Here is a 17,924-nt window from a genome sequence, read left to right as displayed (position 1 = left end):
AAAGAAAAGTTATCTTAATTGATTCTAGTGAGACACTTATCTGTCAGTTAAATCACAGATCAGTATTTATGGATTTTCAACACAATTTATGTGGATGTACACTTTTGAGAGTAGATCACTTAACGGTGTGTTTCGGGTTTGCATACCAAACAAATTTTCTGTCAGATAGATAAATTTTCTGTCAGTTTCACTTTGTCTAGAACAATCATTGCAGTCATAGCGCTCGATGATCTGTTCTAAATTTTTATCTAATTTGGTCTTTACAATACTGGTACACTGCATCAGAGTATTTCTGATAACCATTAGCATATGAGGAAGAAGGGATTGATGCGCAATGTGTGTCAAGGTGTTTCACAGCTTTCTGCTCCAGTAAACAGAAAATCCAGTCACCCAGGACTCCTAATCATACAGTGAGCACGACGGGGGAGGAACGTGCTGAGATGGAACAAAAACGATATAACATCTGGACTTCATTGTTACGCTAAGAGAAAAGAGAGGATAAAGTCTCTAAATGAGAACAGCATTTCAGTCCTAAAACTTTTTGCAGGACACTGTGTTATGAGACATTGTGCCTTTCAGTTAATCTATAATTCTTTGCCTTGAAAAGGCTTTTTGCGAAGAATTTTCCTAGCACGTCAGTGTGTGAGTGTGTGTCTGCGAGCGCGTGCGCGTGTATCTGTGTGTGTGTGTGTGTGTGTGTGTGTGCTCGTGCGCGCGCCTACCACTTCAAGTCATCGCCCATCGCTCGTAGTAGAGCTGTTGTCTAGTGAGCTGTAGAATTCACTCATCAGAAAATGCGACTAAACACCAAACCACATCTCTTTTTTTTCTTAATCTCTGCGCTGATTAATTAGGAGCCTGTACCACGGAGTCGCTCTGAGATACTTCATAGACCGGTTTCAACCATGGACAAATCAGCGATTAGACTACACGGACACATAGCCTTACAAAAGTTGTGATCACTCTCAGTGCGGCGCTCCTTTCTCTCACAAGACTACGAGTGCAAAACACCCGAGAAAACCTCTGGATTTACGGAGTTTCGTTTCAGCAATACGGGTTTTGACACTGTCCGCGCAAAGCACATGGGGTAAGTAGCCATGCTGTTTTAGGCTATTACAATTACCTTTATCATACGCGAGTACACCACTGGCATGTGTTTTAAAACAGTCGAGCTAGTAGCAGACACGTATATTGTGAAACAGGGTTATTCGAATGTCATAAAATAAGCCTAGTTGCCGCGATCTTAGCAACACAAATCCGCGTGTGTTCGGTGTCAGATGTATTGTGTTTTTCACAGTTTACTGTGAATTTCTATGTTTTACGCGGTTATATCCATATTACGAGAGCCTAAATTGCTCCAGTGATGATGACCCATACGGTAAAAAATCATTTGTTTGCTCTACAAAACATACATCAACAGGGTTGTGTCTATTAACAACGGGGTTATCGCATAGAGTAATCACTGCGATAAGATAATCGTCCAGTGTCTTGTCAACGCTCAGCCGCTCGTGATGAGTGCTTATTCCACCGGGTACAATATATTTACTTTCATACAGTGGGCCATGCCTTCGTTTTAAGAAAAGATTAAGAGTATGTGCGTATTTGTGGACCAGTTTACTGTGTAACATTTGCCAACGTTAAACATTAACTTGAACATCGTAGTCTGTGCCTGTGGATAACTAGACAACAGAACGTGTATTGTGATTTGTCATTTGTCAAAGGCATAGTCTGCTTAGACTAGGCTTGGCAGGGGTGCTTCACTACATCCCATGGTGGCCGCGAGACCCGCTGTGTTCCCGCTCCGGGGTTGTAGGGATGTGCCCATCCGTCACTGTAAGGGTCGCATTGTCCTTAAAGGATGTATTAATGAGACAAAAGCCTCTATTATACAAAATTCCGGGAGTATCTGCTCGGCGGGCGCAAAAGGAGAAAGTGTTTGACCGTGTGGTTTGCCTCATCATGTCAAGCTATATTGGATTTTTGCTTTTACATGCCAAGTAATGTACACGTAACAACTTTTTAAAAAGTCTCTCCTCTCTGGTATATACAGAGTAACTGCTTGCCATCTGGATTCAGAATTAACCGCCCTGTGGGGGATTTTTTTTGGCTGTAGTGTGGAAAAGTAGTCTAGTTCAGTGGATTTAGGCCAGTGCTTTTTGTAAATTTTGATATGGCTGTTCCATTTTCAGCTACAATTAATTAAAATAGCCATTTTGCCAAGGTTTGAATGAAGTGTGAATGAAATACAACAAAGCATATGAAATGTATTCCTTCGATACTCAGGGCACAGTCTTTAGCAAAAACACCTTGGATATTTAGAACAAAACAAGTGACAGCATGAACACATAGACTCTCACTCCTCAATGCACTTCACAGTAATTTATGTGATTCTGTGCATGTGTGTGCGTGCGCGCGCGCGCGCGGGTGTGTGTGTGTGTGTGTGTGTGTGTGAGAGAGAGAGAGAGAGAGAAGGTTTGTGGGTTGGGTCTGATAATCTTCCCAGTATCTCTTTGTACAAGAATCGTGCATAACAGACATAAGCCAGAGAAATACGAATGATTAAACTGTCACAAGGTGTTCTTCTGTCATTTTTATCCTTATATAGTGCAGCAGTGTGTCATTGTTTCCCTCTGTGAGAGACCTTGATTAAATTATCTGTCTGGCAGTCACGAATGCTTTTAAACAAAGCGTGCACATGCGCGATAGTGCTCTGGAACGCTCCACTGAAAGCAGTAAACATTGCTATGTGATAACATCCAGAGAAAAGAAAGAGTGAATGAATGAAGGAGGAGGAGAAGAATGACAGGTGTTAAGTGAGGTTGTCGGGAGGGTCCGTCGACGAGCGAATTCGGAGAGCTGTGCCTTGTTTTGGGGTGTGGGTCTCATACACAGGTGTTTTTGTTCTCCTGTAAACACAAGACTTTCCCATCTAACTGCTCACTGGTTAAAAGACATAACTTGATATGGGGCTGCCTCTGTGGTCTGCATTTATACCATGTGACTGCATGCTTCATTAAGCCAGAACAAAACTGTCCGTGCTGATTCTGCCGGACACATCAGGAGTCCCTCTCACACGCGTGTCAACTGCTTTTAGTCACAGTATCAGCTTAAAAAAAAAATGAACGTACCCACAATGCATCTCTCAGACACTGATGATTCATCTTTCACCTGTGTTTAATTATAAACCAGATGTTTCAGCTCAAATTCTGTAATGTCTGGGTGCATACGTCATTTTGCAACACTCTGACACATACCATATCTCTTTCATGGCTTCAGCTAATACGCGGGTTTTTACTCTTTGGTGTAGGGAACCTCAAGCACATGTGTTGACCTGGCTATGAACTGTGTTTTGAGTTTTTGAATACCATCGTCGGTGGGTGAGGTTCCTTCTTCATAAGCACAGCTCTTGTGTTGAATAGTGAAACGTGGAGAGTGGATGCTGTAGCGAAAAGAATGCCGTGAAGAGTTGCATGAGAAGCAAAGCAAAAGTAAACAAGCGAATAAATAAACAGATGTGTAAGTAAATGGAAGGATAAATAAATGAGCCAAGGAGCCAGCGGTGGGAACAGAAAGTGTGGGATTTCTTTTTTTTTTTGGGGAGGGGGGGTGGTGGCAGGGGTTAGGGGGGGTTTTCGGTCACATGAGATTCAAGGGTTGGGGCCGTAAGGATAGTGGGCGGAGCGTCCCCTCAAGGACTCATCTTTCTGGGAGTTTTGGAAACGGTGGGACAGCTCTCATGGTAAAACCCAGATAGGGCTTTCTCTCGGGGAGACAGCCATTCCACATGGCTGCCGCTCAGCCCTGCTGCCTGGAAAAAGAGAACTCTGAGATTGTGTGGGTATATAAATAAACATTAATATCTGTAAAAACTTGCCATGGGTACATGGAACTAGCAAGATCAATCCACCAGTTCATATCAGGGTGTTATTTTCCAATCTGACAGATCGATATGGGCCATACACTGTATTTGTGCTTACTGGTGGCTGTTAAAAAGATATTAATAGGGGCTGGCGTTGCTTCTGCCGATGGGGGTTTTAAGCAGTGAGAGTTGATTTCCCGGTGCCTCTCAGCTGAAAAACACTTTCTCTGGGTGTGGCAGCTGGAGCAAAATAAACGCCTTCTGTTCGAGAGGCTGCCACAGAGCAAGTCACAACTCACAGCCGGCCTGGCGTAGCGTTCTGCTCCTGAGCCAAGAACTGGGAGGTGACCAGAAATTTGGTGCTACTGTCTATTAATGTTTCTCTCTCTCTCTCTCTGTCTGTCTCTTTCATACAGACACATACACACACACACACACAGACACTTTTAAGCGTGCACATAGATCTGAAAACTCATTCTGGATTGTGGTATGTTGCACATTGCTTGTAGGAGAACTATATAAATATTTACTGAACAGAGATTCAGTTTGGGGGGTGGGGGACTTTGGCCATTTTAGGACAGAGAGCATTTTGAAATGAAGAGCAAATGGGAAGACTCGAAAAGGCACTGTAAAAAATTCCTCCTCTGTTCTTTTCTTTCATTTATCATTGTGCATCGTGATATAATTGTCACTCAGGGATGTAAACTATCTGTGCAGACATACAGAGGTCTTGCATTTCAGTGCAAATATCACAAACAGAACTTGTTCCTCAAACTTAAAATGTGATTTATTTTGGGCAGTTGTCTCAACAAACATTTTTAAACGTTTTTACGGTTTTCATTTTTCACATCACTGATAAAAAGAGATAACAGAAGTGCAAACGTAGCACCGTTTACAAAAAAAAAAAAAAAAAAGACAGAAGAGGAAAAAGAAAAAAAAAAGAAACCTTTGCATTTGATTTTGTAACCTGATGATGTTTTCAGGTTTCCTTGCGGCAGAGAGAGAGCGAGAGAGACGCTTCAGAAACCTTCGTTTTGTCACGTCGATCTGGGCTATAGTGCACACAGGGGTACATGTCATCTCTTTTGCGTGTTCGTATTTTTTGTAAACCATAGTGGGCTTTCTGCAGCTCTTACACATCATGCAGAGCATTAGAGAGCTGTGTACAGTAACACACAAAATTAGGTAAGATGAAGATGTTCACACGCTTCTCTTTTCTACACCCCCCCCCCCTCTCTCTCTGCAGAAAAAAAAAAAATCATTGTTATGCTGCCAAGCTTTGTTTGCGCAGCTGGAAAACAAAAAAAAAGCCCACCAAGCCAGCTTTCAGCCTATTGAGGTAGGGGGAGAGAGAGAGAGAGAGTGGTCAGAGGGCTAGATATTGTTCTCTGTAGTAGTAGTACCAAGCAACTAAGCAGGACTCCAAACTGGAGTTTCAGAGCTATGTCTGACCTGTTCATTCAAACGCAGCTCCATATGAAAAGATCAGAGGCCATCAGTATGATAATGGAGCTTCATGAATGTCCATGAAAGACAAAGAAGGCCGAATCCTGCTTAGGACCATCTCTCTTAGCATTAAAATGACAGATTTGTGTGTGTGTGTGTGTGTGTGTGTGTGTGTTTGTGTGTGTGTTTGTGTGTGTGTGCGCGCAAGCGCGCGCTCTTACTGAATACTAGTACAGAGACCTATAGACTTGTTCTGTGGTTCCTTCCTGAAAGAAGAGAAAAGTTTCAAAAGTTTAACACATGCTTCCTGAGAAGTCTCCTGAGTCATAGCAGCACAGTCATTTTCAGTATACCTATTCCCCTTTTTGCTTATTTTGACCGTATTTTAGATGTAGAAGCTGTTCTTATGAATCCTGTTCTGCAATCCTGAGTGAGTGAGTGAGTGAGTGAGTGAGTGAGTGAGTGAGTTAGTGAGTCAGTGAGTGAGTGAAGGATGTGAATGCTTTGTGAAGTGACATATGACAAACACAGGGGCCACTGATAAGATGTATGCACAGTGATAAGGCACAAACAAACATGCTCAGACTTGCAGAAGTAAGGACACATGCTCACATTCTCATGCAGACTAGAGGGCGCACACACACACACACACACACACACACACACACGCAGTTCGTTAAATTTTCCGTGTTTATGTTGTTTACAAGCAACATAATGTATTCTCTACTACTTCCTCTACTCTCAAATGTCATGGCATTTAGTTTGCTCAAATTTGATCCAGTCCGGTTCAATGGGGGAAAGAAAACACACACACACCCACAAACGCGGCCACACCTATGTAACTTAAAGTCCTTCATGCATTGTGTATATCAGTATCTCTGTGATGGCATTGACAAGAGTGGGAAACAGGACCAGAATGACCCTAAACTCTTTAAGTTCCCTCCTGGGAGCCGTGTCGCTATCGCTGACTCGCTCTCAATGTGTGTGGTTCCTATAAAAGAGGCCTTCTGGCACGGCTGAACAGTGTCTGTCCCCTCTCTCTGGGGCTTTGGACATTCTCGTATGTCACAGAGGTCTGGGAACCATGGGGACATCACTGTTTTGTTTTTGTTTTTTTCGTTTTTTTTTTTTTAGGGCATGACTTTGGTTCCTATTTGTGTATATTGATTTTTTTAATATAAAGAATGTATGTATTTCTAAACTATGAGAAAGAACATTGTGGAGCCTGGCTGACCTTTTTTTTCCTTCCATTGAAGCTTCAAGGTGTTTCAGTCCTGTTTGCGCTTTATTGTCTATCACTGGTGAAAGACAGTATTCCTGCATTGTTGGGTCTTATCTGTGTCTGCTGGTAATCACAGCTGGTTTGTCAGTGTATGTTAGAGTCCGTGTGGATTTTATTTTTTTTCTTTTCTTTTGTTTTCTCCATCCCTTTTTTTTTTTTAAATTTACTTCTACCCCTCACCTCTCTTGTGTTCTCCCCCTTCTATCATCCACTCCTTATCTCTCTATCCTGTGACTGTCTCTTTCTCTTCACGTCCAGAAACATCATTGAGAGCAGGAGGATCACATGACCATCAGGGCAGTGCCCTGATTTGTGCTTGATATTGTACAGTTCTCATTTGTTCCATTATGAAACACACACACACACACACACACACACACACACACACACATACACACACACAGTAATATCGTGATAAAGCAGGAGAATTTGAGCAAGGGCGTGGTCTTTGTTACCATGATAGAATGGAACAGGAGCAGCAAGCTTGGACAAAGACAATGTGATCCTCCTTCACAGCCATTCATCAAAAGCTATCCCTGTATGTGGGTGTTGACAACAGAGCAGAGAAGTGTGAGAAAAGTGTTTGTATTGAGTTGAAACTTGACCTAAGCTTAGAGATAGTGGCTTAACCAAGATCTTTCTGCCTGATTTTTCATTTGATGCAGAGAGCTAGCAGTGACTTACTCACATACAAGTGTCAGAACTGGCGTCAGGCAACCAGTTCTTCTGTCTAATGACTAGTCAGTCCAGTAGAGAGTGCTGCAGTATGTGTGTGTGTGTGTCTGCCTGTCTGTCTGTCTGTCTTTCTGTTTGTGTCAGTGGGTGTATGCGTTTGTTGTTTTATATTCTCTGAATTTGAGTGCGTATTCAAATGTAACCTGAATAAATCTGAAGCTTTGTCGCTGCTGTGTCGTTTGTTTGTGTTTTATTTTAGAACGCCAAAGAAAACGTACTGTGGGGTTTGAATTAAAAAAATAAAACAAAACGTCATTTAACGAGATAACGGCATTTCACAATCTGATGCTGGTTTGATACAAACCAGCGAGGAACTGTTTGACCGAGAATGTTCCAAAGTTGTCTTGTGTTATGTGCTTTTAATCACTTCTCTGTGGCTTTAGACTTTTTTTCTCTGTGGTGAGTCTTAAGTGTTAGAGAGATGGTGGATGTGGTCATGTGTGTCACAATACATGATGAAAGAGAATAAAGGATAGAGTACATTGAGTGGGAACAGTGTAAAAACATGGATAATTAGAATTGGTGTGCCCAGGATTTGACAGGAATAATCTTGAGCCCCCCCAAAAAAAACCCCACAACTCCTTCCAGAGATGGGGACCATCAGTCATTTGGGCTACAGCATCTCCGGTTCTCTGTTGGCCCCTCCCATACCTCTCTTTATTCCTCTCTCCTCTCACACTCCCTCTGTCACTAACATGTCAATTGCTACCATAAATATACAAAAAAGAAGAAACAAAATAAAACAGTAGTCGGCATGTGTTTGAGAGTCAACTTTAGTCTCTGTGCACTGGTAAAAGTGTCAAGTTCCTTTGACCGATATGTGGAGAAAAAAGGAGGAAGAGACTTCCCCACCCCCTCTCCTCTTCGAGAAATAGCCAGAATAACAATTTTTTTTAAACAAATTTCAACTACCATAACGGAATAGTGACCACAGGAATAAAGTGATGGAACCCTGCCAGTAACAGTTCTACTGTGGAAGAGTGCTTTGCATAAACTCTCTAACAAATGCTTAATTAGACACATTGTGTAGGAGATAAGAAGACCTGTTTTAATGGGTAGTGTGGGGGATGTTCTTTGCTTTGCCCTTGAACTTGATTTTTTTTTTTTTTTTTTTTTTTTTTTTTAATCCGGCATGGCGTGTGAGCATTGAGGATTATTACAATGACTGATGACATTTCTGTCAGAAATGTTCAAGTCTGTAGTAAAAATGATCCACAGAATCTTATAGAGTCTCAAGCTCACGGAGTCTTACGGTGTCTGTTTTGGTTTTCGCAATTTATACAAAGCTACAAATGTACTGTGCTGCTTTTTTATATATATGTGTGTGTATTATATATTCTCTGAAATTCTTCAAGATCAAAGTCTAGGGATTTCACAAATGATCATGTCCTAGGATGTGGTTATTTCCGGTTCTAACAGAAAACAAGCTTTTTTTTCACGTCTCTCGACTCACGGCTCCTCTTTTTTTTTGGTTCCTATACAGCAGTCTGCACAAATCTCAGAAAATTTTTTTTTATGCCTCTAGCTTGCTTTCCATTGCACCGGGTCCACAAAGACCGCAAGCATATGCTTAACTTTCTGGCTTCCTTGTCTTTTCTGTCACGCGTTACTGAACTATTCTTGTTTGGCATTTCAAAGACACTGATCTGAAATTGGGCGACCATCAGGGTTGTTGTGGTGTGCACAGATAGGTGTGTATGCAACACTTTCTGCATTTTTGCGTGTGTGTGTTTGTGTGTGCGTGCGCACGCATGAGCGTTGCTATTTGTGTTTGCATGTGTGTTTGTTTATATTTTGACCTAGTGCTTGTTTGTTGGAAAGGCTCTTTGCGAACTGATTTTGCACCGTGTTTCGCTACATGCTCTGCAAAGGAATCCTTACTTTACGTTTTATGCAATCCTGTTCCCCTATGAAATGAATCTTATTTAGATTGTACTCTTCTGGCTCTGGGACAGAGGTTTCTGAAGAGCCCTGCATGGCCCAGTGCTCACAGCAACTATACACTTCCATGATGTGTTTTAGTTCTAGGAACAGATGGGTTTCCACACGGCGGATCGATCTCCAACTGTAATAAAGTCCGTGCGCGCGAGTGTGTTTGTGTGCGTGTGTGTGTGTGTGTGTGTGTGTGTGTGTGTGTGTGTGTGCAGGCAGGCCAGGGGCTCTGTGAAACGGGCGGGGGCAGGCGCACAGTTCCACAGTAGTCTCGGCGGGCTGTTGAGCACAGGGTGGATGTTGCATCTGTGTGTGTGTGTGTGTGTGTGTGTGTGTTGAGCATGTTCAAACCTGTGTATGCCTAGCTAAACACCTGTAGGAGTACAGGAAATCTGCACATGGCTGCTGGCCTTTTGCCATGTGTGTGTGTGTGTGTGTGTGAGTGTGTGAGAGTGTGTGTGTGTGCGCGTGTGTGCGCGTGTGTGCATGTGTGTGCGTGTGTGTGCTTGTGTGTGTGGGAGTGTGTACTCATGCATGCGTACGTGCAATGGCTCAGCGGATTTCCTCCCAGTTGTTTCAACTTTTCTTGTTTCTCATGTCTGGATTTTTCGTCTCCTCTCTCTCTCTGGATTTTGTTTCTTTGATGTATGTGGAAACATTTAAGTTCCAACCTGGCCTTTCCCTCAGTTCCTTTCCACCTTCATTTCCATTTTGTGCTCTGACTTGGTTACGGGGGATAGTCAATGCCCTTGATGTTTCTGTGGTTCGCCCCCTTCCGAGGTGAATAACGTTGAATAATGGTTTTCCATTTTGCCACCATATGGAAATTCCTACACCTGTCCTCACACTCCCTGCCCGTACCTCAGAAGAACCCACACCTTTGCCTCCTCCCGTCTATACATAAGAGAGAGGCATAACAATAGGTTGTATCTGTCTGCCAGTTAATAAAACTGTGCTCTGTACGTGTGTATATGTGAGTGAGTATGCCTATATACGTACATAGAGATATATACATTTTATATATATTACATATATGTATGTATGCATTGTGTGTGTGTGTGTGTGAACCTGAAGTGCGGTGAAGATGAGATAGTAGAGTTATCTTTGCTTCATAGAGATGATAAGATACAAACTGTTTGTGTGTTCATTTTGATGAACAAGCTATATGTCATATACCTTTATCTCCTCACACAGTCACCACATCAAAATCATAGATGACAGATGGTAAGCTGGGAGTTTCCAGTCAAGGCAAGTGATGCTTGGTTTTGGGGGGGGGGGGGGGGGACAAGGTGGAATGGAGGGAGGTGGGGGTGGGGGAAACAAAGGATGTTGATGATGTGCAGAGTGACTTTCAGACAGCGCAGCAAGCACTCAGAGAGACTGCTAATAATACCATTAGTGTAGAAATGGAGCAGTGCCAACCCAGATATGAGGGAGTGCAGCTAAAGATCACTAAGTGCCACAGGGCTCTAATAGCCTGAGAGACAGCAGTCTGCACAGAGGAAAACGAGCTTGATAATGTTATGCCAGCGCACACTGAGACTGTAATCTGATTGAAGGGCAGGGGCTGAGGGGGCAGAGAAAAACCACTTTATCATATAATGTTCCTGATTAAGAGTCATATCTGTAGACATACAATGTAAATACACAGAGTCCAGATAAGTACAGTACATAAACACTGATAAAAGATTCAGTGTGTGGGTTTTAGCCGTAATTGATTTATTAATGCATCAATGTTTTAAATTAGAATAAATCGTACATTTTATTGTCCGCGATGCTACACAGTAAGTCGAGGGCACACGCCGGCAGATTGAAAGATATCGTGGGTTGGATCAGTAGTGACTGAAGACAAGTTGTGGTTTGAGTAGCCTGCTTGTGGGGTTTCTGTCGGTTTATTGTTCGTACGCTCTTTTGTTCATACGTCTGGGTAATTCCTCTGTCTCTCAGGAGCCCCTGAGATGTCGCGCTAAAGACCCGCGTCGAGGAACAGGTGCGTGGTTGGGTCCAGCGGTTGCCTAGCAACAGTCTGAACAGTGCTAATTGGGACTTATCAGGTGTTGGTGGGAAATGCAAACAACACCTGGGGCTTTTGTATACCCGTCAGTCACAGGTCTGAGGGCGGAGCTGTAGGCTCAACCGGCGTCTGCGGTTCGGGTTTCCAAACTTTGGGACCGAACACGTTGAATGGACACTGTCATATTATATGTTGGAGATTGTTGAGGGAACAGATTGTACTTTGATGTGTAACAGGCCAGATCCAAAAAGACCACAGCTCTGCATTAGGTTGCTGTTTTTTTGTGCTCGTGGACCTGATTAATTCAATGCACCGTTATTCACATTGTGTGGTGAGACCCTAAAAACACAAGTCTGCACCAAACTCATAATATCGCAAGATACAGCGTACTGCAAAGCTACAAATTGTCCCCTGTATTTTCCACGACATGAGGGCCATTAAAATTTTTTGCTTCTCTTAATTTCCCGCTATAGATGATTTTCTTTCTCACGTTACTCTACCATCATTCTTACACCTTTGATCAACAGTGAAATCAGCACAGGATGTTGGTTTTGCCAACAGACACTTCCTGGCCTTATTTTAGCTCAGCCTAGACACTGTAAAAGCTACAAACATTACAAGACTATCATGCACCCACTGACAAGAATTCAGCTGTAACACTTGAACTGAACACGGGCAACCTTGCATGGACGCGTTTGTCATTCTGTTTATCTAAAGCGTTGAATATGCTTTGTCCTGTAGGAGTGGAAATATGCAAGGAGTGTGTTTGTGCTAAACCCCCCCCCACTCCGTCTTCTGTCTGCGGCAGGCCAGGGAATTAGCGGGATGTCAAGTAGGGCTGTGTCGAGACAGCGGTGCTGGCAAACCGGACCGTCAGGTTTTGCATGCTGTCAAAATCCTTTGATGAAATTTTGTTAGGTCTCTGAGATTACACTCGGGGCCCCTCGAAGTATGAAGGCTCCTGAGAGACAGCGAAACAACGTCTAGAAAGGTGCGTCTCCAAAAAAATGAATTCGCCAAACCATTTTCAGAGAACTAAAATTCAGGAACCAAAGAGGACATAGAAATGAATCATGCTCTAACCACAGTTGGTCTCAGTTTTGATAGTTCCAGTTGTTGTAGTAGTGGAACAACTTGGCCACGACATGGTTTAGTGAACAAGAACTGCTAATACACGTGGAAATGGCCCACCAAAAATCCCTAGAGAGTTTGCCTTTTTGTCACGGGAATGATCATGGACTTTTGGGTGCATTTGGTGACTATAATTTCATAACTTCGTGATGGTGACGCATTCACACTCTCCTCTCTCTTTCTCCCTCTCTGTCTCTCTCGCCCTCTCTCTCTCTCTCCTATAGTAATGTATTCAGGCTAAGGTGAAGAAGGACTCCATTGTTCTTTGTTCCTGCATAAGGAAACGGGTTGCTGCTTATTCTTAGAAGTGAAACGCAGCTGTGTGTTAGACGTGACTGCTTACAGCTGCACCTCTCAGTGCATTAAAAGGTGGCTGAGATATGTGTCTCGGTATGTTTATTTAAATGCCTGTCTGTTTGTCTCAGAGCCTATGTGTGCCCTTGATGGTTTACCGGTATGTGCGAGGCTAATTGTGTTAGCTCTGGTGTCGGTGAGCGAAGGCCGCGTGTGCGTCATGCAGATGTCTGAGATTCCTGCCTTTGTCTGCAGATGCCAGTGTGCATGGTTGCGCAGTGTTCGCAGTCACTTTGACCTTGGCTTAGTTTTGCTGCAACCAATGAGAGGTTTTTTTTTTTTTTTTTTTTGACAGATTTTACTGTTGTTGGGTGGCTGACCGCACTTGGAAATGCTGAACAGCAAAGCAGTACTGGAAAGAGGAGGCATAATCATGTTTAACGAGGCCTCTTGGTGTGACTGACGCATGTTTAAGCCAGTCAGGAAATATTAAGAGGGTGCTATCAAAACCCCTAAAGATTTTTCTTCTAACCCACTTTAAATTTTGAACCGTGATGTAAAATGATGCCAAATTTCTGAGTATACACTCATTTAATCCTTCACATAGTATGCCAATACCAAATTGTTGTGTTCATTTTTTAGTCTGATGGCCAAGCCTGTGCTTTTTTTTTTTTTTCATTATATTAATTTTTCCCCAATTTGCATATGTTTATATTCTCCTGATTTCAAATGTAGTCATTCAAATTACAACGTATGTATTCAAATCTTGTGGTCAGCTTACTCAACGCTGCTAGGAATAACTTCTGTTTTCTTACTGCGTACTGTTACCGCCGGAGGTTCAAAGCTGTTGCCCCGTCACTTGGGATACCGTAGCTTCACAGCCGTTGTCCTGTAGTTTAGGGCCTTGTAGCTTCAGAACTGTTGCCCTGTAGCTGTTGCCCTGTAGCCGTTGACCTTTAGCATGGGACCTCATCTCTGTGCTTTACCCCACTGATTTACATTTTGATCATTTTTCCTCGTAATTCTTTATCTTCAACATGTTCCTTTCATGTGGCCATGCTTTAGCGTCATGTCTGCAAAACTAGGCAAAGGTGTAAGACAGTTTTTTTTACCCACACAGATTTACCGAGCTGACACTGAAAGTTTGGCTTATCTTCTTTGCCGAAATTCAGTGCACACATTAACAAGATACCGACAGAGATTTTTCACATGTTGACTGTTCTTGTCAGGAGAGCGGTCTGTCATTAATGACTAGGATCTCTTACTCACTCTTACAAGAAATAGCATCAAAGTAACACTCCCCAAGTCAGACTTACTTTCCTCTCTGTTTTTCTTATTTGAGTGTTCAACTAGCAATATATCTAAATATGAGTCATAATCCTTCCATCACTGCTTCCCCCACTTCTGTGCGTGTGTGTAAGTGTGAGTGAATGTGGTGTCATGGTGTGGGTTGGTTGGTGAAGCGGGCACAACTGTACAATGTAGACTCGTGAAACATCGTGAAAGTACAAGATCAGCCATTGCTGTGGTTCTGCGTTAGCTCAAGGAAGATTTGCACACAAGGGAAATTCCACAACTCCACTTGAGCTATTTTTGATCCCCCAACATGTGTCTGATCCACAGAAGTCTACTGTGACTGAGAGTAAACACGTATCATCCCTGACATTGTGTTTGGTCATGTGCTTACAGCCTAGAGAAAGAGAGCTTTAAGTTCAGTATGAAATGTCTTACAGAGCCATGTCATAGAGTCAGTGAGTATAAGCCGAAGGTTCAGATGAAAGTGAATGTGATTTCCTGCCTTGTCACTAACCATGTTATCATGTGTCTGTTTTACAGGTGACCCAGAGGGGGTGTCCTGGTCCACTGAGACGTGACTCTGGGGCTGGTGTGGTCTACCTTTTCAGCCTGTGCTTCCCTCTTCACCTGTCTTCCCTGTCAAATGATGACCGTTGACCTAGACAGACTGAATCAGACTGACATTTGAAAGACAACTCACCAAAAAGCTGCACTGCTTTACCGCTCTGTCACCATGAAGAGTAAATACTCCCAGTACTACAACCGGTCCCTCATTGAGGTCCACTATCTCTATGCCAAGGCAATGACCCGGTCACAATTGCAGGACCGACATAGTGGCACTGGGCTAAACCCCCTCAGCATCCTGTTTGTTATCATCTGCAGTATCATCATACTGGAGAACCTGCTGGTTCTCATCGCCGTGTTCCGTAACAAGAAGTTCCACTCGGCCATGTTTTTCTTCATTGGGAACTTAGCGTTTTCAGATCTGCTGGCCGGTTCTGCCTACATAGCAAACATCTGCCTGTCAGGACCTAGGACATTTGAACTGGTGCCTGTGCAGTGGTTCATAAGAGAAGGAACTGCTTTCATTGCGTTGGCCGCCTCCGTTTTTAGCTTGCTTGCCATTGCAATTGAACGATATATCGCTATCACCAAGGTTAAGGTGTACGGCTCTAACAAAACTTGCCGGATGTTCCTCCTCATTGGAGCATGCTGGGTGACCTCCATTTTTCTTGGAGGCCTACCCATCATTGGTTGGAACTGCATCAACGACTTGGAAGAGTGTTCTGCGGTCCTGCCTCTTAACTCCAGACGTTATATCCTTTTTGTGGTCACCATCTTCAGCATCATCCTGCTGTCCATTGTTATTCTCTATGTGCGAATCTACCTAATTGTTCGTTCCAGCCACCAAGAGGCCACCAATTCTCCCGCCTACGCCCTCCTGAAAACGGTCACTATTGTGCTGGGTGTCTTCATCGTGTGCTGGCTTCCAGCCTTCACCATCCTTCTCTTGGACACCTCCTGCCCAATGAAATCATGCCCTATCCTCGGCAAGGCCAATATCTTCTTTGGTGTTGCAACGCTCAACTCTATGCTCAACCCGTTAATATACACACTTCGCAGTAAGGACATGAGAAAGGAGTTCTTGCGTGTGCTTTGCTGCTGGGGATTGCTTCAGAGTGGTCGGCCCTCTGAACGATGTATGGTTCCTCTCAAGAGTTCAAGTTCCATGGAACACTGCACCAACAAACATGAACACCAGAGTACACCTATCATGCAGGACTGTACCACCTGTGTCTGACTTCGGATCTCTTCTGTGTTGAATGTATGTGTTCATTCGGGAGGGAGGTAGGAAGCAGACGTGATCGTGCGCCCCGCAGAAGAGACCAGAGAGGAATCGCACACCTGGGGACCACCACAAAACGTACTCATGGAGCACAACAGACTGTTAAGTGTTTTGTTTTTTTACGGCACCTCAACGGTTTTCACTGTTAGTGGAAACAGTCACACCTGTTTGAATATACAGTCATTGTTCTGTGAATCCATCTGTGCATGTAGAACGTTATATCACAGTTAGTTCAGTGGTCTCAGCTTGGATTCAAGGTTGATGGCTTTTTTCATTTTTACAGTCTTTTGTTTAAGGACTCATGAAATGAATTAGTGCTCTTCGCTTATGGCACGTTGTTCACCGTTCATATTTTATTACAGTAACATAGTGTTTCATTTGTACTTTCACCTATGAACAAAGTTATTGAAGTCCAGATGTAACTGATTGTAATGAATTGTTATACACCACCAAGTTTTTCCAAGCTGTTGCAGCTGTTTAACAGTGACCGTTAAACTTCCGAAGATTTTTTTTTGTTGCTGTCATCCATAACCTGTTGGTCTAATCTAGAACCACAGATTATGTACACGTTTTAAAACTAAAGCTTGAGATATTGCACTTTGTGAATTAGTGTGCATTGTGTGATTGTATGATACCAACGTGCGTGTCAGTCTGTCGACAGTCACATCGACAGGTGTTCTCGGTTTGAGCCAATCGCCGTTCGAGCTCACAGAGACATGGGAGCAGGGTGACAGATGATAATTAGCATTGCACTCCAGACAAGCCAAGCCACCTTGAGTGCTCACAAGACCTTGCTAATATATATCCACTTATATACATATACATATTGCCCTTTGATTTTACTACAAAAACAAAAGTATTCTGCTTCGATGTATTGCATGATGTTCTAACTTGAGTACAAATTAATGTGTATTGCATATTCATGTAAAATTTCACCATTAACACACACTGTGTGCGATTCTCGTGGCCTCTGCTCTTGCTCTACGTTCCTTTCTTGTCTTGCCCTGTTATTCCTCAGACAGAAATGTTTCCTGAGAGGAAGGCACAATCAGAAAGTACATTTCCTATATAAGCTGGGAGTGATACCTAAGTAGGTGACAAGCCCATTAACCACTGAAAAGATGTCATGACAATGCTGTAGTCTGGCTGCAGCAGCGACGTACTTTCTGTTTCGTGTTGGTTTGTTTCGTGCCATCCAGGTGCATGGAGCTGAATGTATGCATGAAGTGTTTGAAGCAAAAGCTTCGTCGGTTGGCAGTATTAGTTAACTATGATCTTCCCTTGTTGAGTATTGTGCTATCATTTGAACATGCAGCTTCAGGAGCAAGAACTCTCACTGTGAAGTCTTAAAAAAAAAAGAAAAGAAAAGAAAAAAAAGAAACATCCGAATGGATAGAATACAAACCTTGAAACACAGAAAGCCTTAGGATCGGGTCAGAAAAAACATGCCCTCTCCTCTAGTCCGTTGGACCGCTAAAGAGTACACATCCGGCTTCTGAGGTCACAGGGCTCCAGGGTCTTGTTTCAGGTTAATTGCCGTCACCTAAAACTTCCCAACTTCCTTCAGCCATGGGAAGTTATGCTTTTCCTATAATGATTCCTGCTGTTCCTGTCTACTCCTGATATTATTTCTGTGTTTAAATAATCTCACATATTGTAGGTGAGATTAAGCACAGACACATTCAGATCAACCACTGGCCCCAGTTTGGTATTCCTCTAAGAAAAATCATTTTGGAATGAGAAAGCACTTTGGCAGCTCCTCCAAAACCTGTCCTATGTATTGCTTTTTTTCCTCTTGAGAATTGTCTAAGCCTGTGCAAACAGACCTATCACTTCCATTCAACGTGAGATGTTGCCTAACCCTGTGGAACAATGTATGTTTTTTTTATTATAAATATATAATTCAGTATGTATGTATGTATGTATGTATGTATCTGTGTACATTGTGTATGTATGAAATGTGTATTTTTATGGAATGTCTTGTGTGCAATAGCATTGTGTGTCGTGTAGCAAGCTACCTTTGTTAATTTGGTACAATTTTAAACACTAATATAGGTACATACCATTTTGTTTGTTCCTTTTTTTTAAT

General features: G+C 42.9%; 1 protein-coding gene across 3 annotated transcripts; it reads left to right on the top strand.

The window, feature by feature from the left end:
- Window positions 1-730: 730 nt before the first annotated feature.
- s1pr2 (sphingosine-1-phosphate receptor 2) lies at window positions 731-17,708 on the top strand. Of its 3 annotated transcripts, XM_030789866.1 has the most exons (3): window positions 731-1,087; window positions 4,843-4,928; window positions 14,530-17,708. In XM_030789866.1, the coding sequence occupies exon 3, from the start codon at window positions 14,723-14,725 to the stop codon at window positions 15,788-15,790; it is 1,068 nt and encodes a 355-aa protein (XP_030645726.1). In that variant the 5' UTR covers window positions 731-1,087; window positions 4,843-4,928; window positions 14,530-14,722; the 3' UTR covers window positions 15,791-17,708. The 3 variants fall into 3 exon arrangements, with proteins under 3 accessions (XP_030645726.1, XP_030645725.1, XP_030645727.1); XM_030789865.1 differs by lacking the exon at window positions 4,843-4,928; XM_030789867.1 differs by lacking the exons at window positions 731-1,087; window positions 4,843-4,928 and adding an exon at window positions 12,755-12,768.
- The last annotated feature ends 216 nt before the right edge of the window (window positions 17,709-17,924 follow it).

This window comes from Chanos chanos, chromosome 13, assembly GCF_902362185.1.
Source record: "Chanos chanos chromosome 13, fChaCha1.1, whole genome shotgun sequence".
Classification (NCBI taxonomy): domain Eukaryota; kingdom Metazoa; phylum Chordata; class Actinopteri; order Gonorynchiformes; family Chanidae; genus Chanos; species Chanos chanos.
Note: the sequence above shows the minus strand (reverse complement) of the source record. Positions and strands in the feature narration are given on the sequence as shown.